Source organism: Python bivittatus, unplaced genomic scaffold (genome assembly GCF_059951505.1).
Source record: "Python bivittatus isolate LINGU-HERP-01145 unplaced genomic scaffold, Pbiv_v1 ctg000090_np1212, whole genome shotgun sequence".
Lineage (NCBI taxonomy): Eukaryota > Metazoa > Chordata > Lepidosauria > Squamata > Pythonidae > Python > Python bivittatus.
In genome coordinates, this window is record NW_028277046.1 from 4992055 (window position 1) to 5017483 (window position 25429).

The 25429-nt window shown below is 45.9% G+C and overlaps 2 protein-coding genes across 4 annotated transcripts in view; one reads left to right on the forward strand and one right to left on the reverse strand.

The window, feature by feature from the left end:
- Positions 1 to 25429, forward strand: part of MTOR (mechanistic target of rapamycin kinase) — a 45547-nt gene that overhangs the window by 1204 nt on the left and 18914 nt on the right. For 2 of the 3 annotated variants that reach the window (XM_025163028.2, XM_007420079.4), the window contains exons 3-30: positions 167 to 275; positions 572 to 804; positions 1055 to 1255; positions 1471 to 1605; positions 2005 to 2280; positions 2824 to 2932; positions 3438 to 3624; positions 4047 to 4175; positions 4598 to 4842; positions 4963 to 5178; positions 5533 to 5738; positions 6121 to 6243; positions 6533 to 6622; positions 6767 to 6859; positions 7319 to 7453; positions 7698 to 7827; positions 8043 to 8293; positions 9362 to 9403; positions 10128 to 10214; positions 10896 to 11063; positions 11472 to 11584; positions 11803 to 11965; positions 12574 to 12666; positions 13415 to 13561; positions 14128 to 14270; positions 14835 to 14997; positions 16121 to 16266; positions 25125 to 25200. In XM_025163028.2, the coding sequence (XP_025018796.2) occupies positions 167 to 275; positions 572 to 804; positions 1055 to 1255; positions 1471 to 1605; positions 2005 to 2280; positions 2824 to 2932; positions 3438 to 3624; positions 4047 to 4175; positions 4598 to 4842; positions 4963 to 5178; positions 5533 to 5738; positions 6121 to 6243; positions 6533 to 6622; positions 6767 to 6859; positions 7319 to 7453; positions 7698 to 7827; positions 8043 to 8293; positions 9362 to 9403; positions 10128 to 10214; positions 10896 to 11063; positions 11472 to 11584; positions 11803 to 11965; positions 12574 to 12666; positions 13415 to 13561; positions 14128 to 14270; positions 14835 to 14997; positions 16121 to 16266; positions 25125 to 25200 (4209 nt within the window). The remainder of the gene's footprint in view (positions 1 to 166; positions 276 to 571; positions 805 to 1054; positions 1256 to 1470; positions 1606 to 2004; positions 2281 to 2823; positions 2933 to 3437; positions 3625 to 4046; positions 4176 to 4597; positions 4843 to 4962; positions 5179 to 5532; positions 5739 to 6120; positions 6244 to 6532; positions 6623 to 6766; positions 6860 to 7318; positions 7454 to 7697; positions 7828 to 8042; positions 8294 to 9361; positions 9404 to 10127; positions 10215 to 10895; positions 11064 to 11471; positions 11585 to 11802; positions 11966 to 12573; positions 12667 to 13414; positions 13562 to 14127; positions 14271 to 14834; positions 14998 to 16120; positions 16267 to 25124; positions 25201 to 25429) is intronic. The other variant, XM_025163051.2, reaches the window with a different exon arrangement.
- Positions 18436 to 21960, reverse strand: ANGPTL7 (angiopoietin like 7). The gene is made up of 2 exons (XM_088137008.1): positions 19896 to 21960; positions 18436 to 18593 (listed from the first exon to the last, which is right to left on the reverse strand). Exons 1-2 carry the CDS (start codon positions 20262 to 20264, stop codon positions 18555 to 18557), a joined length of 408 nt encoding a protein of 135 aa, XP_087993134.1. The 5' UTR covers positions 20265 to 21960; the 3' UTR covers positions 18436 to 18554.

A 25429-nucleotide genomic window follows, 5' to 3' on the forward strand; every position in this document is an offset into this window, starting at 1 on the left:
ACTTGGGTTTCTTCACGAAGAGCAAACAAGTACCTCCTTCTTTCCTTTTTGAGTTAAGATCATACGTATTTCTTACCCGTTTTGTTTCATTCTTTTGTGACAAGATCTATAAAAGCTTTGGGGCAATTCACAGCCAGGAATTTCCACTCTTTGTCCTCCTGCACAGATGAGCCAAGAAGAATCCACACGTTTTTACGATCAGCTGAACCATCACATCTTCGAGTTGGTCTCTAGTTCAGATGCAAACGAAAGGAAAGGGGGCATTTTGGCTATAGGTGAGTAGCCAGATAGATTGCCTAAAGAACGTTGGTGGGGAGAACTGTGATACCTGCCTGTGGAGTATGCCCAAAATGTTGTTGTGGGCAACATTGTGCCAGGTGCCACCAAGGCATTTTGTTTTCTAAGTTAAACAATTCATTTCACTTCTCTCCGCTTTCCTAAAGCTGATGAGAATCTGATTAAAGACAAAGGTAGCAGGAATGTTCTGTTTCCTTCAGTGAATTACCCATATTCATTGGTCCTTTAGCAACTCTGACACTTTCAGTATTTCCTGGTGCTTTCTCTTCCGCAGCAAGCCTCATTGGTGTTGAGGGAGGCAATGCCACGCGCATTGGCAGGTTTGCCAACTACCTAAGAAATCTTCTTCCATCAAATGACCCTGTTGTCATGGAGATGGCCTCCAAAGCCATTGGCCGTCTTGCCATGGCTGGCGATACCTTCACCGCAGAATATGTGGAGTTTGAAGTGAAGCGGGCTCTGGAGTGGCTTGGCGCAGACAGGAATGAAGGGCGGAGGCATGCAGCGGTAAGAATAGTTTTGATTCAAGCTGCCTGTGAGATTTCGGCACCCAAGTGGCTTACTTCTGAAAAATATATTGACTTTACTTTTTATATTTCCTCCCACAACCATCGTGGAGTCACAAAGGGACACTTTTTAAAAAGGTGCACCAAGAGCTCTCTTAAGTCATACATAACGCTGGTCTGTAAAACTGCTTTAGTTTGATGAAATTTCCATTTTTCAGTTCCCAACGGGCTGCCTCTTCTTCCTTGTCCAGGTCTTGGTTTTGCGAGAGTTGGCCATCAGCGTTCCCACATTCTTCTTCCAGCAAGTGCAGCCATTTTTTGACAACATCTTTGTCGCTGTGTGGGATCCAAAGCAGGCCATCCGGGAAGGAGCTGTTTCTGCTTTACGAGCTTGTCTTATCCTGACCACTCAGCGCGAGTCGAAAGAGATGCAGAAGCCACAGTGGTACCGAGTAAGGAGGGGGCATTTTTGGCTTTTTTTCCGAAGCCATAAACCCATTCGAGCTGGCTATAATTCTGGAAAGGACTAGAAACTGATTTCAGGCAAGATAATGTGGGATTCTCATAGATTTGGTCAGATGATTTCTTTGATCAAATCGGCCACAACTGTTTTGAGAGGTTAATGTTCATTTAGTTATCCCCTAAGCAGTAGTCAATGTGGTTTCAGCAAACCTATGAGGAAGCTGAGAAGGGTTTTGATGAGTCTGTGGCCAAGGAAAAGGGTGTGAACCGGGACGACCGAATTCACGGTGCCTTACTGATCCTCAATGAGCTGGTACGGATTAGCAGCATGGAGGGAGAGGTGAGTTAATCAGTTGGAGGGGGGGACGTGTTGGCATAAAACATTTCTGTCCTTCACTGTGAGTTAAAAGTCTTGAAATAAATACTCGCTTGGACAGCCTGGTGAACGGGGCCAGTTGGACTGAGTTTTTCAGAGCAGCGTTTCACGGGCTGCAGAAAGATATGTGGCTCCCCACCCCTTTTCCATATGCTGAAATAAGCTTTTGCCTAACAGAACTGGAAAAATTGAACAGCTGCTGGCATTAGGGGCTGTTGCTTTGGGGATGGTGGACACAATAAACGGTTGCTTTGCTCCAACAAAGCTGCCGTTCCCTATTTCCCATGCTGAGGCACCGGCCTGCCCTGCTGAGGTTGTTTGGGCCTCCCCAGTCTTAACCTTCTGCTTTCTCTTTTTGTTCAGCGTCTCAGGGAAGAGATGGAAGAAATCACACAGCAGCAGCTGGTGCATGACAAATACTGCAAGGATCTTCTGGGCTTCGGGACTAAGCCCCGTCATGTTACCCCCTTCTCCAGCTTCCAGTCGGTACAGCCCCAACAGTGCAACGCCTTGATCGGACTTCTGGGTTACAGCCCCCATTCAGGAATCCTGGGATTTGGGGCAATACCTGTCCCAGCCAAGTCAACCTTGGTAGAGAGCCGGTGCTGCCGAGAGCTGATGGAAGAGAAGTTTGATCAAGTGAGCTTGGGGGCTCCCTGTTTTTATTCTCCCCCCCTTCCCAATTATAAGTGGCCTGTAGAGAGCCTAAAGTCCTGATAAGACGGTCAATCCACCCATTGCTCCGAACTGTGATTTGAACTGTTTTAAAGGTGCAAATTCAGATATGATGATGAAATGCCAGTTAGCACAAGCTCCTTTGAAAACTGACTTTCAACTGTATCTTGCTCGGACGTAAAAAACAGACGAAAGTGCATTTTTGTGTTTGGATGAGATGTTATTGGTGGCGAATTCTGCCTTATAAAAAAGCATTACGCAAGAAAACTGTTTATCTAGTACTGCAGATTTAACATTTCAAGTGTCCTTCAAGTATCTTCTGTTAAACGAAGAACCTTACTTTATTCGTTATCTTAAAAGAGAAAATGCCTCAGAAGGCTTCTCCTTTTTTGTCTCCCTCCCTGCTCTCAAACTTTCCTATCTGTTCCGAGCTGACATCTGAAGCGGCTCCCTTGTTGTTTTGGGGGACCAGCCTCAGCCATTAATGGAACATCTTTCATTTTGAAGGTGTGCTATTGGGTCCTGAAGTGCCGAAGCAGCAAGAATACTTTGATCCAAATGACCGTCCTCAGCTTATTGCCGCGGCTAGCTGCTTTCCGCCCCTCTGCTTTCACAGGTAAAGAGCAGAACTTCCTGGACTCAAGGTTGAGGTTGGCACTCGAGAATGAGACACCAGAAGGATTTAATTTCTTTCCTTTTAGTCTATTTTTTCTTTTCTGTAGAGGATGTACAGAAGTATAGAACAAAATATGCCCGTCGTGCAGATTGGTTCTTTCTCTGTGCAGGTCATGGGGGAAATGAGCTATGTTCACGTTGATGGCAGGTCACGAAGCGGCTGAAAGAATTTGAGGATCCATGTTTTCTGCTTAGTGTTAGGTCAAAGCTTAATTCAGGAAGCCACTAAACAACTCCTTCTCCAGGTTCCTACAGTCTTTTAGGAATGACATCTTGGACATGTATGAAGTGTGTCCTGTTCATCCCTGATTAACATGTTGGTTGTCTGTGTTTTTTGAAAGCTGAGCTTTGCAGGAAAGTATTTGAATCCTCTGAATTAGCAGCCTGTGTTTTAATGAAGGTGTGTGATTTTATCCTTCCTCCCCCGTCGCTGTTGGTGTGACTAGCTGACCACTATCTTCCTGACACCATGGGCCACGTCTTGAGCTGTGTCAAGAAAGAAAAGGAGCGAACCGCTGCTTTCCAAGCCTTGGGCTTGCTCTCTGTAGCTGTGCGGACAGAGTTCCAGGTTTACCTGCCCAAGGTTCTCGAAATTATCAAGAGTGCCCTCCCGTTGAAGGACTTCACCCACAAGTAAGTGGGGGTTTCCAGAGATGAATGGCGCTTGTGACATATTCAGGATTGTGCAGCACATTCCAGTGGGAATGTCACATCTCGTAAAACGCCCAGGGGCTGCGCTAAAATCCGCCTGAGCTCGTGAGCGTTGATGGCCGATTACCAGAAAGGGATGTTTAGTCCCATTGTGGGCTGGAGTTGAGAGTCATTAAAAAGAGACTCCACGGGAGCTTTAAGGCTCCCGCCAGCGCAGAGTCCGTTGCCTCAGACAAGGAAGCTTACAGCTATTTCCTGTGTCAGGCCTTGGGATCGTGAAGCTCATGAGGTCCTGGTCACCCATAAACTTTCTGTTAGGCGGGGTGAAAATTGTTATGTGGCCAAGTTGCCCTCGTGTATGAAATATTTTGCTTGCTAAAGAATCGTAATTAATGCCTCCGTAGGAGACAGAAATCTGTGCAGGTAGATGCCACGGTCTTTACCTGCATCAGCATGCTGGCGCGAGCGATGGGTCCCTCGATTCAGCAAGACATCAAGGAACTTCTGGAGCCCATGTTAGCTGTGGGGCTGAGGTAGGACTTGCATTCTCTCCAGTGGCCTTTCTCTTCTGCTTTGGGCATGCGTTTCTCTGTACTAATCCCCAGACGTTGTTATATTTTCACAATAGCTGACAACAGCATCATCCGCTCTGTTTCCTATATTTTTCTCTGTGAGGTGGGCTGTTTTGGAGCAAGGCTTACCACTTCGAGCTTCTTGGTAGAAAGCTCTGATCCGTTTCCAAAACTTCATGGGAGGAAAATTAAGGCCGTCCAGCCTTCCTCCTGACATACTCGTTCTTAGCCTGGAGCGATACAGTACTAGGCATTTGGATATGGGGCGTTAAGTAGCCCCTCCTGAGATGGCAAAGTCCATACTGACCTGGCAAGGACCTGAAGCCCAGCTAACAGGTTATCAGGCAACAAGAACTTAATGGGTCTCTGTGTCTCGCCCTCAGCCCCGCCCTGACGGCTGTCCTGTATGACCTGAGTCGCCAGATCCCACAACTGAAGAAAGAGATCCAGGATGGGTTACTGAAGATGCTGTCCCTGGTGCTGATGCATCGGCCGCTGCGCCACCCGGGCATGCCGAAAGGGCTAGCTCACCAGCTGGCTTCTCCCAGCCTCACCAACATTCCAGAGGCCAACGACGTGGCCAGCATCACTCTCGCCCTCCGCACCCTGGGCAGCTTCGAGTTCGAAGGTAAGCAAACCAGAGAAGGCCGCAAGCAGAAATCCAGCAGAGAAAGCCCGGTGACACAGCAGTGGTCTGGGTAAGAGAGCTGGCCAAACCTCCCTGTTTTCCTTTGCCCCCTTCTGTTAGGGCATTCGTTGACTCAGTTCGTCCGACACTGCGCGGACCACTTCCTCAACAGCGAGCACAAGGAGGTCCGCATGGAGGCAGCTCGGACGTGTTCCCGCTTACTCACACCCTCCATTCACCTGATCAGCGGCCATGCCCATGTGGTCAGCCAGACCGCGGTCCAAGTGGTGGCAGATGTCCTCAGCAAGCTGTTGGTGGTTGGGATCACAGACCCCGGTGAGTGGCAAGACTGAGGGAAGAGGGTGCTCTGGACACATAAACCGAGAGAATCATTTAGTGAGGGTATAACCGCTTGATGGTATCTTCACGGGGAGAGGAATGCTTTCGTAGGAGGATTTGCATAACGAAGGTCTGAACTTCATTGCTCGCCATCTGCAACGAAAGCAACTCAGCAGCCGATGACGAGAAATCCTTCTAGCTTCCCGAAGAGTGCCTGACAGTCCGTGCAGACAGTGCTGGATCAAACTGTCTGCTAAGAGCGAATGGACTTCCTGGGGGTTTGATAACGTTGTTTCCTGCTTGGGGTTGTCCTCTTCCCAAGCATCTGCTGTGCCAATCTGTCCTCTCCAGACCCTGACATACGGTACTGCGTGCTGGCATCCTTGGACGAGCGGTTTGATGCTCACCTGGCCCAGGCCGAGAACTTGCAAGCGCTTTTCGTCGCTCTGAACGACCAAGTGTTTGAAATCCGCGAGCTGGCCATCTGCACCGTCGGCCGGCTGAGCAGCATGAATCCCGCGTTTGTCATGCCGTTCCTCCGCAAAATGCTGATTCAGGTAATAGCATTGGAGGAGGAGTCAAGCCAGTGGCAAACCCAGTCTACTCCTAGCAGGCTCAAAGAATTCCAGCTCCGAGGTGAATGGGGCCATTTTTGTTTTTATTTTTGCCTCTGCAGCAAACACTCTGTAAGCCTCTGATACTATAAGTACAGTTGTGGGTTTTCATATGTTTTGGTTATTCTTAATAATTTCATCATTAGGCAGAAATTGTAGAATTGTGAGAGAGCTCCAAAATGGAGGACGGTTCTTAGCAGGTACCTTTTGTAGTGATTAGTAGCAGGACCTCAAGGTCCCGTGGATTGGCCCTTCTCTTCCGAGCTGAAATTCCTAGCTCCCTTCTCTTGTTACTAACCTGGAACCATCACCTTCTCCCTTCCAGATCCTGACCGAGCTAGAGCACAGTGGCGTGGGCAGAATCAAAGAGCAGAGTGCCAGGATGTTGGGTCACTTGGTGTCCAATGCCCCGCGGCTCATTCGACCCTATATGGAGCCTATCCTCAAGGTAAGGTGGCTGTGAAGTTTGGGAGTGACTTTCAGAATCCCCAAACACATCCCATCGTTAATGTAATGCAGCGTCCTGCCCTTTGCCCTCGAGTCATCAGCCACTGGTTGCTGTCTTCCGCCAGCCAGAAGGTTGAACAAGATTGATTTAATAATTGCATCCAATATCTCTCTTACTGAGGAGAGAGCTTAAAACGTCCTCTTCTCAGTAAGATGAGAATGAAATGTATATTTTTATGTGATCCTTTTCTCCTTGTCATTTTGCCGCCTTTTCTTTCGTCATTCAACAGGCGTTAATCGTGAAGCTAAAAGATCCAGACCCTGACCCAAACCCTGGTGTGATCAATAATGTCTTGGCTACTATTGGTGAACTGGCACAGGTAAGCTATGCAGTTTCTCTTTCAGGAACTGCTTAAAGGAGTGAGACCCTCCCTACCACAGCCATAGCATCACCACAGTTCTGCCCTTTGCATTCTGGACTCCGCTGTTTTTTATACAGTATATGGATTTGTTTCCCCTAATAGGTGAGCGGACTGGAGATGCGAAAGTGGGTGGATGAGCTTTTCATCATAATCATGGACATGCTCCAGGACTCCTCCTTGCTTGCCAAAAGACAGGTGAGTTTGGCCTGCAGAGGCAATGATCTTCTGGTCCACCTCTTCATCCCTGAGAAGCCCCCCCCACCCTCTTTTGATGTCAGGGAAGATCTGCTCTGCTTATGAGCCTCCTTGAGGTTGAAGGCCAGCTAATGAGCCCCCTGTGCCATCTTAATGCTTGGCATGCTAAACGTGCTTTTGATGAAGAGCTGGATGTCCTCTGTGGTCAGACTGCAGGCTGATCTAGACAGAGTTGCAAGACTGTGTAGCCTATGAAGGGGAAAGCCTTTCTGGCTGAAGAAAGCCATCTCTGTTGTAGATGAGCCGGTATGTTCAATTGTAGCCTGGTATCTCCATCCCTGTTGGGAAATTCCATCTGTAGTTGTCTGCTTTTCATCCTTATAAGATGCCCAGAGTTGTTGGCAAAATATTCAGATACCTTCTGTGAATCTGTTTTCTTCTGTGGTGGGTCTTCCCCAGGTAGCTTTATGGACGCTGGGACAGCTGGTAGCCAGCACTGGTTATGTGGTGGAACCCTATAGGAAGTACCCAACTCTCCTAGAGGTCCTGCTGAACTTCCTGAAGACAGAGCAGAACCAGGGTACTAGAAGAGAGGTAGGCCTCTTTGCTCTCTCTCCTTTGGAAAGTTCCCCCAAATTAGTGTCAGATAAAAAGTGGGCGGCAGCTTTGTTCAGCTGGTTTATTGATGTTTTATGCACACAAGAAGAGCAGAGCCACGTGATCCTTCACCAGGAGAAATTGTGCCCAGGGAAACTGATTATGCAAATCACACCTTCTAATTTTTTTCTTTTTTACTTCACCTTATGTAGTTTCCCCCCCCCCTTTTTTTCTCTATTAGGCTATTCGTGTCCTTGGTCTCTTGGGAGCTCTGGATCCATACAAGCATAAGGTGAACATTGGCATGATTGACCAGTCCAGGGACGCTTCGGCCGTGAGCCTGTCAGAATCTAAATCAAGCCAAGATTCTTGTAAGTGAATTGAGAAAAGAAGGCCCTGTGTCAGTCTCTGGATTATCAGGGTTGAAATTAAAAAAGAGGGTTCAGGGCGTCTAGGTCCATCCTTCTTCCATTTCTTGCATCTCACATCTCTAAACTCATTAAAAACACTCCAATTTTGGCTTGCTTTGGGTGTTGGTCAACTATTGTGTTCTGCTTATGTAGAATAAAGAGCCTCTCCTTTCCAGCTGACTACAGCACCAGTGAGATGCTGGTTAATATGGGGAACCTCCCTCTGGACGAGTTCTACCCTGCGGTCTCCATGGTGGCGCTCATGAGGATCTTCCGGGACCAGTCCTTGTCCCACCATCACACCATGGTGGTTCAAGCCATTACGTTTATTTTTAAATCCCTCGGCCTCAAGTGCGTGCAGTTCCTGCCTCAAGTTATGCCAACCTTCCTCAACGTCATTCGGGTTTGCGATGGGGCCATCCGGGAGGTGAGTCTGCCCCTGCGAGTGGCTTCTCCTTCTCATGTCCCCAGTAACCAGAGACTGCTTCAAACCGCAAACAATAGAAACGCAGCTCTGTTCTTTTGGGAAGGGGAGGGCAGGGACTGGCTGAGTTATCTGTGCTGCCAGCAGGCTGGAGAAGTGAGCGATCATTTCCATTTCCTGTTTCTTTTTTGTTCCTCTTGAAAAATGGTGTGCTGCCAAGCATTCTTCTCTTTTTCATCCAAAAGCTGGCTGCCCTGTGGCTTCTTTTTTGATGGCAAATACTCCCAGGTGGAATCCCCCTCCTGGCCAGAGAAACGAAGCCTGTTTAGCTCTTGTCCAGCTGCTGTTGGCATGCTTCTGCCCGGTTGTTGTCTTCAAGTCTCTGCAACCAGTCCTGTGTTTTGTGTCGCCCTCTTCAGAAGGGGAGAATGTGGCCCGTCCCTACTGGCAACGTTCTCCCAGCTTCCTGCCACCCATTGCCAGTCTGCTACCCCTTAAGTCTCTCATTTTGTCTCACACATTGCGTGTTGCCCCAGGCCACTCTCCAGGAGACCACAATGGAGTTCATGCAACTCCTAAAGAAGCCGTCACCACCTGCAAAGCTCTCCAGTGAGTCTGCTCTAATGGCAGGTGGTGATCTGTGGGGCAAAGAGAGAGGGGGCCTTGTTTCTGGCCAGCCACTGGGTTGATACTGATTGACCCAAGCCTCCATTTATCTCTTGGATCAAAACGTGACGGTAATTGCAAGAGTCAGAATGTGGTCCAGGGAAAGACAGGAGGGGCCCCACAGGTCCCATCTGAATCCATTCGGTCTCAGCTTCAGCATCTACCTGAAGGACTGGAAGCCTGGAGTACTCCATCGCTGGGATCTGTGCCATCCTTACAGAGCACAAGATGGGCTTTCAGTGGGAGCCGTTCTTAAGAAGCTTTTGTAGAACCGCCTTCTCCCAGAATGAAACCACTGAGTGGATGCTGAAGCCCGCATTTTAGTAATCCGAGGTTTCTTGCATGACCGGACCTGGCCTGGCCTGGCCTTGATGCACTTTGCCTCCTGTCTTTAAAAATTTGCAGGTAAAAGAAGATGGTGATAGTGTGCTGGGGAGAAGAGCCGAGGTGGGTACACTTGGCATTTAAGTGCCCGAGCAAGGCACTTCCAGAGATGGCTCTAAAGCGTCTCAAATTCCTAATAAAAGACAGGATAGGAAACGCTCCAGGCACCCCTTTGCTACTACTTTTTCACAGCACTCTCTCACAAATTTTCCCAACTGGTCCTTTTCCCTCCACTCTGTTCTGCGCTGTCAAGGTGAATGATCAAGTGGGTCCTGATTTGCACCACTCCTGTAAAATCTCTCTTGATCATTGGATTCACAGCCTGAAACTTAACCACCTCTCTTTTGCAAGCCCCCTCGGTTTTCTGCTGCTTCATTTCCCCACGAGTGCTCTGGGCACGCCAAGAGGGAAAGCATATGGATAATGTGGAAAAGCTGTAGCTGTTGGGAAGGACTGAGCAAGGGCGGGGGCAGGCTTGAAAGCAGAGTTGGGAAAGGTCTGGGGCTCTTTGGTTCTGCTGTTCCTCCTTGCATGTCTGGAAACCTGAGCGTTCGCCATCGCGCTTGCCTGAATGCTTCTGTGTGCTCCTCCCTAAGATTCTGCACAAGCCCAGCGGTGCTGGCAAACCACGGTTGTGAGCTGCTGAAATGAAATCTTTGCCCGGGGGATGTCGCATGGCGTAGAAGCACAAGAACATGCAAAAGGGGTGGGGGGCAGAGACTGAGAGCTGTCCCTCAAAGGGCACCTGCGTGTTTGTACCCAGCCGCTGCTCTTTCTCTCCCTCTAGTTCCTTTTCCAGCAGCTGGGAATGCTGGTGTCTTTTGTGAGAAGCCACATCAGACCTTACATGGATGAAATTGTGACGCTCATGAGAGTGAGTATAACCTTTGAACATCTACAAGGATGTACAACTTGAGAGAAATGTTTTAAGATGGACACAAATGACTTCCTGGGCCTGGATTTCCTTTGATATTAAGCAGCAGCTGAAGGGGAGTCCTCAGTCCTTACGGAAGGCAGATGTTTCTGTTGGCACTGAAAAAGGCAGTGGCGCAAAGCACGTACCAGGGTTAGTTCATAAACATGGAATCAAGAACAAAATTTGTTCAGCTACTTTGCTACAACTCCTTGGCTCTTCTCTTTGGGGCAACGGTTCCAGCCCTTTTGACACACCCTCTGATCCCTGCCTCGTTGGCAAACATAGGTGTGAAGGATGCCAGAGAAAGGCAGGAGAGGGAATGTATTTTAAGGCAGTGTAGAAATTCAGTTGAAAAAAAACAGAAGCTGCTGTCAAAGAGAAATGTTTGCTCTGAACTGGTGGGGAAAAAATCCAGTCCCAGATATCCACGGAGATTTGGCTTAGTCAACTGTAAGATTTTGAAAAGAAAGCTAATCTCCATCGTTCTCAAAATAAGCCTTGGGATTGAAGTTTCCGATGCTGGAATTAGCTTTAGAGCCTCTTTAACTTGTAGGGTTGTAATGAGATTCGGTTCTTTTTCATGCTTTCTTGCTTTCTGTCTTAAATGTGCACCACTTTCCACGTTTTTCCCCCTTCCAGGATTTCTGGGTGGTAAATAATTCCATCCAGAGCACCATCATCCTCCTCATTGAGCAAATAGTAGTGGCCCTCGGGGGGGAATTCAAGCTCTACCTTCCCCAGCTTATCCCGCATATGCTCCGCGTCTTCATGCACGACAGCAGCAGCACACGCAGCGTTTCCACCAAGGTGAGTGGAGGGGGGTTGCGCCACACGCCCCAGTCTGATCAGACCCCCCCAAATCCTGTGCTGCTGCAGGGCTGGACCAGTTAATCTTCAGCTAATTACATTATGTGGCCTGCATTCCCAGGAAGACCTAACATCGTTCGTTTTAGTTTTTGTAGGGGCACTGAAGAGCGTGTCTTACCTGTTTTCTACTCAACCCAAGTAAATTATGTTCAGGATTACAGTTTTTCCAAAAGCTCTTAGGTTCTGGGGTATTATCTGATAGAACCCATCCCCACTGATCTTAGGGAAAGGATGAGGGCTGACGTTCACTTGAATTTTAGGAGGAAAACATGCATATGGTTAAACGTGGAATTGCTGTTTTGAATACCGCACTTGGTTCATATTGAGTTTGCTTTCTCTCCTTTGCAGCTGCTGAATGCCATCCAGTTGTTTGGAGCCAATCTGGATGATTACTTGCATTTATTACTGCCTCCCATTGTGAAGCTTTTTGATGCTCCAGATGCTCCTCTGTCAGCTCGCAAGTAAGGATGGGTGGTTGTCCATGTGATCTTCCTTGTTTTACAGGCTTTAAATAAAAGATGCAGCTGGTACTGTCGAAATACTTCAGTTTTATTGAAAAGGAATTCAAACTTGTTCCCCTTTTGGTTTGTTGCTTAGCATAAGTCCTGTCCATCTTCACAGTAAATCTGTGTCCATTTTGAGTTTACAATTGCAGTCTTTGTTTCCTCCCCTCTTCCAGAGCTGCCTTAGAAACTGTGGACCGATTAACAGAGTCCCTGGATTTCACGGATTATGCTTCGCGGATTATCCATCCCATAGTGCGGACTCTCGACCAGAGCCCAGAGCTTCGGACGACTGCCATGGACACGCTCTCATCGCTGGTCTTCCAGTTGGGGAAGAAGGTAAGATGAATATTATTTTCCAAGGAGAGATCCTGAGCGTGCAACTTTTTGGTATTTACGCAAAACAACATCTTCTTTGAATTTAAATCCCTTTCTTTGATTAGTGTAGTTCTCCTCAAATGGTTCCTTAGATGGTTGAGAAAATGAAGCTGTAAGTCTGTATTTTTTAATGAGACATTAGATTGTATAATTTTAAACCAAATGTTGGTTGTATCTTCTAGGTCTTTTTGTTGCAAAATGGAAGTATCTCTTTAATTGAGTCAGTGGTGCTTGAAAGCGTAGAAAATTGCTTTGGCCAAAAAATTAACACAGCAACAAAGAGCTATAAAATATCCTACAGCTGAAGGACAAACTCAGTGAAACATAATCACCTATTATTAACTATATTAATGTTTTTCCTGAAGCTGTTTTGGAAAGCAGACGATGAATGTGATTGTTAATATGTTGGCTCTCAAAATTGTATCCCTATGCAGATTTAAAACCTTTTAAAACTTCTCTTGCGTTTATCTTGAACTGCTTCTCTCTTCAGCTGTTGTCGTTCTTGCCATTTTGCCAAAAAAGGAAAAAGAAAGTCTTCTGGATGCTAACTTTCTTTCTCGCACCTGCAGTATCAGATCTTTATCCCGATGGTGAACAAAGTGTTGGTGCGTCACAGGATAAACCACCAGCGATACGATGTCCTCATCTGCAGGATTGTGAAGGTCAGTGAATTCTGAAGAGGCAGAATGGGATGGCAGAGTTATCTTTTCATTTGAAGGAAACCTGTCGCTTATCTGGGCTCCTGCCCTGAGTTTATCAATGCGCCCGAATTTCACTTTAACTCCAGAATGCTCCTTCAGTGTTTTATATGAGAAAGGGGCAAATCAAGTCCTTCCACTTGGCTACATTTGCTCAGCCATTTATTTAGAAAATGCAGGTATCCGGCTAGGACGCTTTAATACACAGATTTCAAACATCCTCCTTTTCCATTTTGGTAAATGTCCAAAGTTGCTTCGATAATCATTCTAAAAGCAGCGTGATGAAGCAGCTAAAGCTATCTGAGGATCTTTATGCCAAGGTCAAAAGTAGCAATGCATCATTCCTGTCTTTCTTCTTATATTTTGGAAGTATTGCAAATCTTGAATCCCTGTTTTATCTTGGTACTTAACAAATTCGGTGAAGATGTCTCATGAAGAGTTTTTCCATAGGACGTTTTAAATCTTGGAGAGTAACGGGTGTTCCCAGAATGCCTAGCGTAACACTCATCTACCCTATGAAGACGAAGAGGTCTGCAAAAGGGTCCAGATGGTGACTTTGATCAATGGCTGAGCTACTTCAGGGAATGGGTTGCTGAGACATCCCAGAATATAGGAGTAGAAAAGACAAGGGGGTTCAAAACAACAGCAGTGCTACGCAAAATATGACATGCTAGGTTTAATTTTGGGGAATAGCTGATCTGCTCTACATTAGGGCTACACTCTTGCTGATGAGGAAGACGACCCCCTGATTTACCAGCACCGTATGCAGAGGAGCAGCCAAGGAGAAGCCCTCACCAGTGGCCCTGTCGAAACGGGGCCCATGAAGAAGCTGCATGTCAGCACCATCAACTTACAGAAGGTAAGCCTTGGGGCTGCGTTGGGCAGAGACGGGCTTCTCGAGAGTAGGAGAGATTTTCAGAAACAGAGCGATGCTCTGCGGCATCAGAATTGGTTTCTAGGACCAGCTTTCGATTATCTAGCAGACTTAAGGTCACTTTCGAAAGGGAAGCAGTATTTGTCGGGCTGGATTTTCCACATTCAAGGAACTTAAACAATGAAGCTTCCAGATAACTGGAGGAAGAGGGAATGTTGTCCCTGTGTAGACAGGTTCATGGAGGATCATGGCTGGCTGGGGAATTCTGGGAGTTGAAGTCCACTCATCTTAAAGTTTCTAAGGTTGAGAAACACTGTTCTTTCTAGATCATATATATCTACAATTATGTGATAATCTCCCTGCCCTTGTGCCATCACAAAACAGGCCATCAAAAGCCAGTAATTTGTGACTGAATTTTAGCAGCATCATTTCGGAGGTGTTTTAGGGGCCACAGAAATGGAGCTGGGGCTGGATGGCCCACGTGCCATAAGTTTGTCTGGCCCCGATGTAGTGGATCGCAGCAGCTCACAGAAGCGCGCTTTGTCCTCTAGGCCTGGGGAGCAGCCCGTCGAGTTTCAAAAGATGACTGGTTGGAATGGTTGAGACGTCTGAGCCTGGAGCTGTTGAAAGACTCCTCATCTCCGTCGTTGCGCTCCTGCTGGGCCTTGGCTCAGGCCTACAACCCCATGGCCAGGTAACAATTGCACATCGATCAGGGAGAAGACAAAGATGTGTGACATGCCCTCGGTTGTCTAGTGCAAGTGTGGAAGATGCAGGAGGAAAGTTGGCGCGATGGTAGAAATGTTTTGGTTTGGGATGTGAACCTTTGTAGGCAGGTGGTGCTGTGGAGCTGGTGGAGAACCTGAATGTTTTGCAGCAAATGTTAAATAGACTATGCTGTGCGTTTGAAGGTTAATCGATCCAAGGCCTTGATGGGGAAAATGGAGTGAAGGATTGTGGGTATACATCAGTGCTGAAAACTAGAGCAAGTAGATGCTGTACATCAGGAGAATGTTCACTGAGGATGGCAAATTGGATAGAAAAAAATTAAGTCGTTTGAACGCTGAAAGAATGATACATTTTCTAGTTTGCTGGTCAGTTCCCAGGCCTGATGGTTGTTCCTGTTAGAAATTCTCCCCCATGCAGTTACAGGCTTCCGTGAGGTGTGGCTCTGGGTTCAGTTGGGATCGGCGGAGTGGTGCGTTCAACCGCTCCATTCCCCGTGTCCCCCTTTCCTTCTGCTTCTTTTCCACCGTAGAGATCTCTTTAACGCGGCCTTTGTTTCCTGCTGGTCTGAGCTGAATGAAGACCAACAGGACGAGCTGATCCGTAGCATCGAGCTGGCGCTGACGTCTCAGGATATCGCTGAGGTCACCCAGACCCTGCTCAATTTAGCTGAGTTCATGGAGCACAGCGACAAGGTAAAGGCCATGGAAGGCAGGAGAGCATGACTACTTGCTCCCACCTTGAATGATTACTGCTACGCATATGTTTTCAAGGCTTCCCTGCCATTTCTGAACTGTGGAAAAGGAAATGCTTCCCACCCAGGAGAGAAATTCTACACATCAGATAGTAGCCGTGTCAAGTTCTTAGCATGTCCTTTGCGGCTGGAGGGGAAAGAAAGGGGATTCCCTTTTGGGGAGGGAGGGATCTCCATGCGAAAGCATCTGCTTTGCCGTAAGGCTATCCCAGTTTCCAATCCTGGAGTTTCCAGATCATGGAGCATCTGTTAGGAAAGTCTCTTTGGTGCCTGAGACTCTACAGAGCCACTGCCAAGCTAAGAACCAAGACTAGGAGATGATGGCTCTATGTTTCTTTTTTTTTTTTAAATAGTCTACTTTAAACCCCTTTCTCTGATCATCTAGAGACAGATCTCTCTTCCCACAGGCAGTCAGGCTAACATCTATAAGAAGACACATTTTTCATACTTGGATATGCTTGGACTGAGCTAGGAAGTAATGGGACATGTTGTCTTCAACTGGAGCAAGAGCTGATTAGCCCCACCCAAATTTTCCATTCAGCTGAGAATCCTAGATGAATCTGAAAGCAGAGTGTCTCACCAACCTTAGCCTGATGTATTTGGCAGCCAGCCTGCTACCCTTATGTTTCTCCCTCAGCTTCTGTTGTGGGTTGCTAGGCCTCGGAAAGGATCGATGCTTGTCACGTGCTCTGGGATCCACCCCCTGTCCCGACTCTTCCCTTCCCTGGGCTTGCTGCCAACGTCAGACTCTTTGCCAGCCGCGAAAGATTCCTGCTTTAGGGTTCTCTTTAGCACCAAGGCTCAGTGAGGTGACAGAAATTCCAGCAACTGAATTGCTTTCAGTTTAGAACTGATACACCCCTGTGCACGTTGGGGTGGAGGTTTTCTGATTTTCTTTTTAACAACTTTCCTCTGATCTGGTGAGGAGGCAGGTTACTTTGCTGATAACGGGGAAGTAAGCTTGCAGTTGGCCGCTTACATCACGTTCTCCAGAAACTTTTATCGACCTGGAAACTTGCACCTTACCACGTCCCTGATGCTTTGTCTTGCTTCCTCGGTTACAGGGCCCGCTGCCATTGGGGGACGATAACGGCATCGTCTTACTGGGAGAGCGGGCTGCTAAGTGCCGGGCATATGCCAAGGCACTACACTACAAGGAGCTGGAATTTCAGAAGGGCCCCACCCCAGCCATCCTTGAGTCTCTCATCAGGTACGCTGTTTTCCCTCCGCTCGCTTGGTTGGATAAGGCCTGCTGGCAGAGGATTCAGGACACTTGTTGGAAGAGAAAAACAATTGCTTTTCTTCCCATTCTGGATTCTGCTGAGGGTCTGTCTGAGCATCAGAATACAGTACGGAGTAGTGGTTACAGTTTGGCATTAAGACCGTGGAGCTCCCGGTTAGTCCACTCATAGCCCTGAATGCTCACTGATCAGCTCAGCCCCACCTCATGGGGAGATTGCTGTGGGAAAAAGTAGGATCGCTATGGGTGGAGGACCGATCTAATGAAGCAGAACATGCCTTCCTGCTCTCATTCTAACATTGTATGGGCTTGAAAATTGTTACATGTATTGTAGTTCCTTAAAAAAAAAATCTGAAATAGGTAACATCAAGAGCTAAGCTGGGTGATCCAGGAAACTTGGTTTTTGTCCTTTCCAAAGAACTAGAATTTTAGACTGTGTAAGGATCTAAAGATACTCCCTTCTGCTTATATAGAACAGACTGAGACAAATCCTGTAAATATCTTTGTGGTTTTGAAGCCCTTGGTCTCATATTCCAATGGCTTATGGATTATAATGATTTCTGTGTTAGCTGAAATGCGTTTCAGTGTGATCTCATAAAAACTCCAGGAATTAACCCTCCCTTGTCTTAAATACCATGATCTGGTATTCAAATGCCTGGGCTAAATAGTGTCCAAATGGTGCAGCTTTCTGCTAGAAACCATAGACCTTTTCTTCTCTGCTTTGCTCCTCCATGGTCCTAGACTTGGGCCTACTGGAAGAAACTGATCATTCCTCATGTGACAGAAACCATGTTTAATTGTTACTCTAACCTTTTCCATCCTTAAAAAAAACTTCTTTGCCACAGAATTATTGTCACTTGTCTACGGAGGTCCTACGGAGGTAGCGGGAAGGTGTGTGGAACCTAGAGGGAGACAGCTAATGTTTCTCTGGATGTCCTTGGTCAAGACAATTTGAGAGCAAGGATTAGAGATATCTCTATGCGTACTCTTTGGCAACATCTGTATCTAGTTCTAGCTTGGGGAAATTTATCTAAGGTTGAGGAAGAGAGCGGGTGAGGGTTATTTATTTAACAGGAAATGCGACATCATGTGAAAAATATTCTTGCTAAATTCTGTCCTCCCCTCTGTTCTGTAAGTAGACAGAGCCAAAAAAACCCAGCACCGATATCCAGTTGATATTCTCCAGTTTTGTTTGGGTCTCCATAGTCGCTGGATCAAAGATTTAGAGCTGCCCTCTGCCAGTAGCCAAGTGATCTCTTTGCAACCTCAGATTCCTCACAGCCTTGACACAAGATTGGCAAGCCACCCGTCTTAGTTGGCATTTTCAATGCCAACTAATGCCTTTGTTCCCTGTTATCTTGCTAGTTTTTATCCCCCCCCATTCACCCAGTATTGTTTTATTTTATGCTCGTTTTGATCATGCAGCCCCCACATAATACAGTAATCTCTTTTACAGTGTCTTTGATTGCAAACATTTTTGTTCTTTTGTTCTGAGGACTTTGAAATATAGTTGGCCTGAAACTCAGTTTTAAAAACAAGAGGATTTTATTGTACTATCAGGGGAAAGAAAAATCCATTACAGAGGCATAGCAAACTTCGTACAGAGCGCTGTTTGGTTTACAGCCTACAAAAAAAACCCTAAGCAGCTGGCTTCCATAAACTTCTGGTGCTCGATAGTCAACACACACAATATATTTCCCCAAAAACTGGTGTCTCCGGTTGCTCAGTAGCAACTTTAAATTAAGCGAAATCCTTGTAATTTAAAACAGCAGAATTTGCAAGGCAGATATCAAAGGGATCTAGTACAGCCCCTCTCCCTGTCACCCCCAAGATCCCTGCCCACCAGGAAAATAAGCGAAGGCAAATCTACATTAATTCTGAATTGCTGCAGGGGAAGATCTTGTCCTGACCTATGTGAGGGTCCAAGTAGAGAACGTGGTCGTGAGAAAGGTCTAGAAAGGTTCAAGTGGAGGCTGACAGATTTGAGCATCTGCATTGCTATTGATGAAGTGCATTCTCTGTATATACCCTCATACTTGACATCAGTGATTGTGCTTCCCCCTCCCTCCCAATGATCCCTCGTTTAGAGGGGATACCATCTCCTTACTCAACTCTGTTGGGGTCCCTCTGGGCTTTGAAGTCTGATGGCCGAATCTTCATCTCGACCCTCTTCAGGGAATAGGTTTTCCCATACCATCCATACCAGGTGATGCCATCGGTGCTGTTGTTATGTTCACCCTTACGATAGTAAACCCCGTTCAGGTTGGAATCTGTACAGCAGTTGTACCAGTAGCCACCTGTTGAGAAAGAAAGAGGAGGTGTTTTCAATCCATAACGCTGATGCAGTGGTAATTCTGAAAAGGTCTATCGTCAGCGGATCTCTGCATTGGCAACTGCCGTAGGGCCAACAAATTGCGTAGCGTTGGGGAGATGGCCATCGCCACTGAGAATCTGGCCCACCTGGCTCTGCTTTTTCCCGCTTGAACGGAAGACATAGAATTAATCCATCACTTCCCCGCAGAAATCCGAACAACTGTCTGGATTCATTGGCTTGGAGTCTTAAAGGAAAATCAATAGTGCTTTGAAATGGTTAGCGAGGGCCACTTGAGGAAGTGTCTAGTAATTAAATTGATTTGGATTTCGTTGTTATAAAGTGATGTCGAAAGGAAGCTTGACGTCTTGTTCTTTTAAATCAATATAAACACTGAAAGCTTGTGCTTTTTAGTCAAGTGCTGTATTTAGGGTTTGGGTCTGTTCTCCCCAGCCCTGCTAGTTGTTTGGGACTAATAATGTACAGTTATTAGGCCAACGACTAATGAAAGGAAGAGGCTGAAACTTCTCTTGTGAATGCGCCATTCCAGAAGGTGGGAATTCTCCCAAAAGTTCAGGCTTCAGTTGACTTTAGAATAAACACTGGTGCAGTTGGGCTCTTCCTTAAGATTCATGTAGGTCTCAAAATACTGCCCCCCCCATGTTCATAATCTAAAGAGAGATTTCAAAGACCATCTACAGCTTTTATATACGGAATCATTCAGTTGTTATTTAAAATATTCATGCTGTCTTGGGGAAAACAAAGCTCGCCCCAAAGCAAGTGCAAAGGGTTTGCAGTTACAAGGAAGCACACGCAAAACGCTTTGATCCACCACTTGTTTTCTCAGTAGCAGCCGTGATTTTTACATATTCAAAGGTTTTTGGCATTTTTTGCAGAGTCTTCTCAGAAGTCTGTTGTGCAAGTCAAAGAGAGCTTTCTCCCCTGAAAGGCAGCTGTTAATTTCAGCTTTTGGAATTAAAGATCTTACGATCATAAGAGTTGCCTCAGGTGGGTTGGGAGCCATTTTGCTTATCCCAAGTGGATGCAAGAAGTCCTCAGAGGAGGGTCTGGGACAAGGTTAATCCTTGCCATCCCCGCCCCACCCCAGGGTTGATGGGATAATGTATGGTGGTGTGAGGACAGCAGGAAAGAATCTAGATGGATTTTTCATTAGGGATATTAACATATTCCACAGTTATATATTCCTGGAAGTCAAGATCCAATGGCTGTGGCTGCTCTTTCTACATTAGCAAGCAATGCCTCTGGGGAAGGGGGATTCTCTTCTTACCTGTGGACGTTGTGTGAGAGTCTGAGCTGCCTGAAGCTGCACAGTGCTGAGTCGGGTGTCGATCTCCAAATGCTTCCCTTCCGCCTCATTGAGGCGTGCATCCATCAGCTTGACGCGCCCTTCCAGCGCTATCACCTGCCTGATGGCGTTTCCCAGGACTCCGTCTTGCTTCTTGCTCATCCCTTCCATCAGGGAGGAGAGATTGGCCACTTGGACCTTCAGCCTTTTTAGCTCTTCACAACAGCCCGGGACCTTGGCATTCCCGCTCATCACTGTCTTGGGAGGTGTCTGCAGCCACGCTGGGTATATAGCCAAAGAGAGGGTTAGGGCACGTAACCAAGTTAGCTGAGTGCCGAAGATGGATTGCATGATCGCACATGCTCTCTCTCTCCCACCTCCTCTCTCATTCCCAATAGCTCCTTAAAGAATGCCAAGCTTTTCTTCAGTTTTTTCCCTGTGCGTTGGAACTGCCCTGGTGCAGAGGTTTTCGCTGAATCAAAGCTCTTGTTCTTCACTTCTGCCTCTTAACGAAACCAATCTTTCAACGGTGGATCAGTTGCGTAGGAGTCTGCACTTGCTAAAAGAGTGTGTGTATTGTGTGTGTATGCTTCTTACGTACATTTTAAATATTTGTGGCTCCTGGCTATCTCCACCTCTTACAGACATTTACGGCCATTGAAGCCCCTCCCAAACCAAAGAAGCTTAGAGGGTGCCATTTTTTTGTTTCTGTTATAAAAGGGATACGGGGGCTTGAAACTTTCCTTCTTAGTCCCTCTTTCTTATTTATGGCCCTATTCCCACCTGTCTGATTGAGTCACTGGGCTCCCAAACCTTTTTCTACTTTTTAAAAAAGTCATTGTTTCTAAGACTCTGGCTTGGTTTTATGCGTCACACTAGACTAGCCTCAAATGAATGGAGAAGCACCACCTTCAGAGCAAATGATTTCTCCAGCATGCAAAAGCACCCACTTGTTTTTTAGTCAAATCAGTCACAGTTGCAGTGAAAATTACTGCTGGTTCTGCTAGATGCTAGTCTCTTGGGGAAATCTGCATGATCCCAAGTATTTATTTCCTCCTGTGCTTTTCTGGAGTCGAAGCTGCAAAGCCGTCTTCTAATTCTTGAAGACAAATTTTGACATCTGGTTCCTAAGTCAGAAAGGCCTGAGCAGTTGCTTATTGAGTGGGAGCTGAAAGTTTCTGGTGAGGAAGAGGAAGCTGTCCTAGATATTCGTAAAGTATATGGGCTACCTTTGCTACAGAGCCCTACTTTGAAGGTAGTCCCATAACTGTTTAGCCAGACACTGGCTTTTAGGAAAGTATGTCCTGTTTCCCATTTCTTCTCTTCTACTGTAGCTTTCAAATCTGTCTGAACTCCATTCAGTTCCAGTAAAGTTGATTTCATCGTCTGTCCATAGGCCATTAATAACAACTCTGGATTTTATTTTGGGGGGAAAAAAACCTTTGCATGCAATGAGCAGATGCTAAATGTTGTATTTTTACTAAGCCAGGAGTTTCATAGTTTCATTCTGTTTACCACAAGGAGCCAAAGCTATCCTGATTGTTTGGCTAACGAAGTTGGCATTAGAGAGTCAAACAATGTCCAGGTTTATTTTTTCAAAGATCTGTTCAGATCCCTTCTTGATTGTGATCAAAACAGGAAGATCTAGAGGTATCATTGATCTGTTCTTTCAACGTGAGTCTTATCTGCTGAAAAATCAGATTCCTGGACTCTTTGCTGAAGAAAGGTATAATCTTTAGCATTTTTCCTTAAAAAGGGATCTTGGCTATGAGAAGATCTTGCTTTGGAGATCCAGAGGAGCTGCTGCTATTCATGTTTAAAACTGGCATAAAGCAATACCTTATATATTCCTAGTTTTACATGAGGCTGAGCAATGTAAGAAAGAGAAAGTCTATAGGTTAAACTTCTTGTTTTGTCTGAGAAGTAAGCTCTGTTGAAAATGCACTTTAAATGGTTTTATCTTGTTCTCCAGTATTTCACTGTGGCTTTTATGTTAGATTATGGTAGATTCCATATTGGCATTTGCATCTGAGCCTCTGTTGGCTAATGCCTTTCTTAAGATCAACTAAAATAAGGATAATGCAAAAAAAAGAGAGAGAGAGAAAGAGAATGCTTTCAAGTTCAAAACCCATCATTAGATATAACAATACAGAATTCAGCTATAACATCACAGCTAATAAACCCTTGCGCACTTAGGTGTCCTTTTAGGGGATCACAAGGCACGTGTTGCCCAGCTACAGATATTGGGTTGTTTTTTCTATTTCATTATGTTGTACTATTACTCTTGCAAAGCAGAACATTATGAAGATAATAATAATTTCCACGCAACACCTACTAAAGGAGAAAGCCCCAAAAAGGATTGTAGAAATTGCAACATCTTGCCGTTCTCTTTCCCGCTCCCTTTCCTGGAATTTCAGAGTAAAAGCTCAGTCGAGTTTGAAATACAAAGCATTTCCTCTCATTTTCCCTTTGACAAGTTACAAAATGAAAAGGCACGCCAGACAGCGGAGTGCAGGGAGCAACAACAATTGTAGAGAAAAGGAAAAAAAAGATAATGGCCTATTTGTCAGTAGGTGTTGACAAGAGAGATAAAGTTGGAGGTAATTAACTGCCCGACAGGCAGAGCGAGATGCTTATATCTGTCAAACAGAATGCGATAGCCATTTATCACTTTTATAGCAGTGTGTTGATTCTCTTTCTCAAGGAGGAAAGCATTCTTACTCGCTCCAGGGAACAGCAACGGTTTATTGCCCGTGGCCAACAAACATGACTTGCTGTTTCATCAATAATACTGGTGTTGACAAGTCACTGAAAGACAGCTTAGGAACTAAAAAAAACCCTGGTCTTTTGAACAGGAGTGGATAACTGTGGTCTTCTCACGTTTATGCTGGTACCTCTCTACAGCTGCTGATAATCTAAGATTGTGGATTTCACCCGCGTGCTCCTAATAACAGGTTGTGGCTAGCAAACGCAAGAGATTCGTATCTTGGATCCTTCTAGCTGAGTGGTAGGCTGATAACCTTCAAATATGAGTGAGAAAATGCTACCCTACCACCTTCTTCAACCCAAGCGGTTTGACCTACAGCAGACAAATCCCCATACCTGGTTTGCTTTTCAGTAAGAGGGAGCTGGTTTGACACAGATTGCTTGATTGCTTGCTCCGATGATACATGAATCCAAGAGGGTTAGGGTTAGGGTGTGCGGCACCTCCTCTTTTCACAAGGGACAGGTCAGGTATCGAGATGTCCACCTGCTGAATAACTCTTTGTTGTGGGTATCACTTCTGTTTAGAAGAAGCTGAATTTCCTACAAAATAGAGGACATAATCAAAAGAGGTCAATAGAACAGGATGAGCAGAATCCCCAATCCGCTCTATAAAACAGGCAATCATAACTAAAAATGGACATGTTTCGCTAGAGCTCTGAAACCTTTCCCTTGTAAGACTTCTGTTTTATTTCCAGCAGCCCATAAAATGCTTGCAATGTAGTTCTCAGAAGATATATTGCATTTGCGGGGTGGACAGTATAGTTCCTCTTCCTCTGTTCTGTTGCAGTCTTTGCATCTATCTTAAGCTCCCTGCTCTTCTTGCATTTGCTCTGCTTCTGCTCTCCAGGATTGCAGCTAATCGTTACGCTTTTCAGTTCTTTGCCAGCACACCCTCACCGATCCTGGTGATGGGCATTGCTGGGGAGGGATCTGACTAATACTGTTCCTAATGAAAAAATAACTGAAATGTTAAAGCCTTTGGAACAACACATCTGAATGAAGATGATGATGGAGATGATAACGTTTTTTTAAATTCCCTGCTCCCAAGGAGAAAGCAAATGCTAACACACATAAGGGAACAGTAATGATGTAATTCCCATGTCAGACATGATGGGGATGACATAATTGTCACCATAGCAACATACTGAGGATAACAAACTTGACTTTGTGAACCTCATGAAACATATATGTCACTTACATGTCTGGTAATCGTTTAACAAAAAATCAAAATTTCTGTTCAACAGAAATGTTAGCAAAGGTACAAAATATTCTACGTCCTAAAAAGAACTAACATAAAAGATTCATTACGGTAAATTAACCCAGCTATTGGAAATCTAGCGCTATGCTCGTTGGTGACAATAGCTCTCTGAAAGTATAATTTCATGTTTCTTTCATGATCTGTCTGATACTAGTATGTGGGCAGCATGTTAAACTGAATAGGCGCATACCTTCAGAAACTAACGTAGCAAATTGCATTTGTTCATGTTCGATTTTTTTTTTTTAATGAAACAGTCTCAGTCTATAAAGCTATCTGTTGCATCTCAGCCGAAATCGAGCTGCAGGGAAATACTTGCCTTATTTTGCTTGGAATAGAATAAAATTGAGAGAAGCTGACTTAGTTATCGCAGCCTTCCCAGCGGTTGTCTTTGAAATGTGCTGGACCCCATCTCCCATCTTCGCCAGCTAGCTGTTTTGGATCTCAAGGATGTAGCCGATTTTCATTGCTTGAAAATGGAAGTGGTCTCTGGGCAGATTATCCTGCAGTTAATCTCACCCTGAGTTCTGTGTAAGGGTTGCAGTGGCCAATTGGCCCTGGTGTTCCACCAGAAAGACCAAGATGAGACAGATGAAGAGGAACTTGGTGGGGTCAGACGGGGGAAAGAATAGAGCAGGTGGGAACAAGAGAGAAATGGTGCCATTTTACCTCTCTGCTGTTTACTTATGGGACAGTTGCTTAATTTAAGAGGATATGTAACTGCAGCTGAAAACACACTTGCTTAATACTACTCAAAGTATTAAGTTGAGCTTCTATCTTTGCTAACCTTTCTGATACAGAGAAAATCTAACTAATAAGGCCCAAACATTTGTGGCTGGCGTTCTGATGGTAGACGATCAGGCAGGGCCTTTTCAGCTGTGGCACCCTGGCGATGGGGAGACTTTTCAGGCATCATTATTTTTTCCTAGGCCTTCACAATTTAACTTGTGAACACCCTAAACCAGCTGTAAATTTTCATGTTTTTCTTTGTTCCGTTGTTGTTGAATAATATCTTGCTTTCTTAATGTGAGCTTCCCCGAGAATATGTGGAAGGAGGAGTCCCGTTAAATAAAAGTAAACGTGGTGAGAATTCAGCAAGGCAGCCGCGTCTCCCGCTCTTGCGAACTTGGATTTTTACTATGTTTTAAACAGAAACTGTTCTAAGTGATTCTTCTTTTCTTTCTTTGCAGTATAAACAATAAACTGCAGCAACCAGAGGCTGCATCTGGGGTGCTGGAATATGCCATGAAGCACTTTGGGGAGCTGGTAAGGGATCCCTCTGTTTTTGCACGGGGCGCCCCATGAGTTCAGTCGGCTTGTCCGTTTGGCAGCATCCCGTCTTGTCTCACGTGGAGGGGCGGGATCTGCGGCTTGATACTGCCCGCAGGCGGCACAGGAATCCTGTGCTTGGCATCTGTTGCAGCAGGAACTGCCAAAGGCTGAGCCGAAGAAAGCCTGGACTGGAGCCTACGTTGGGGCAAGGACCTTAAGCAAA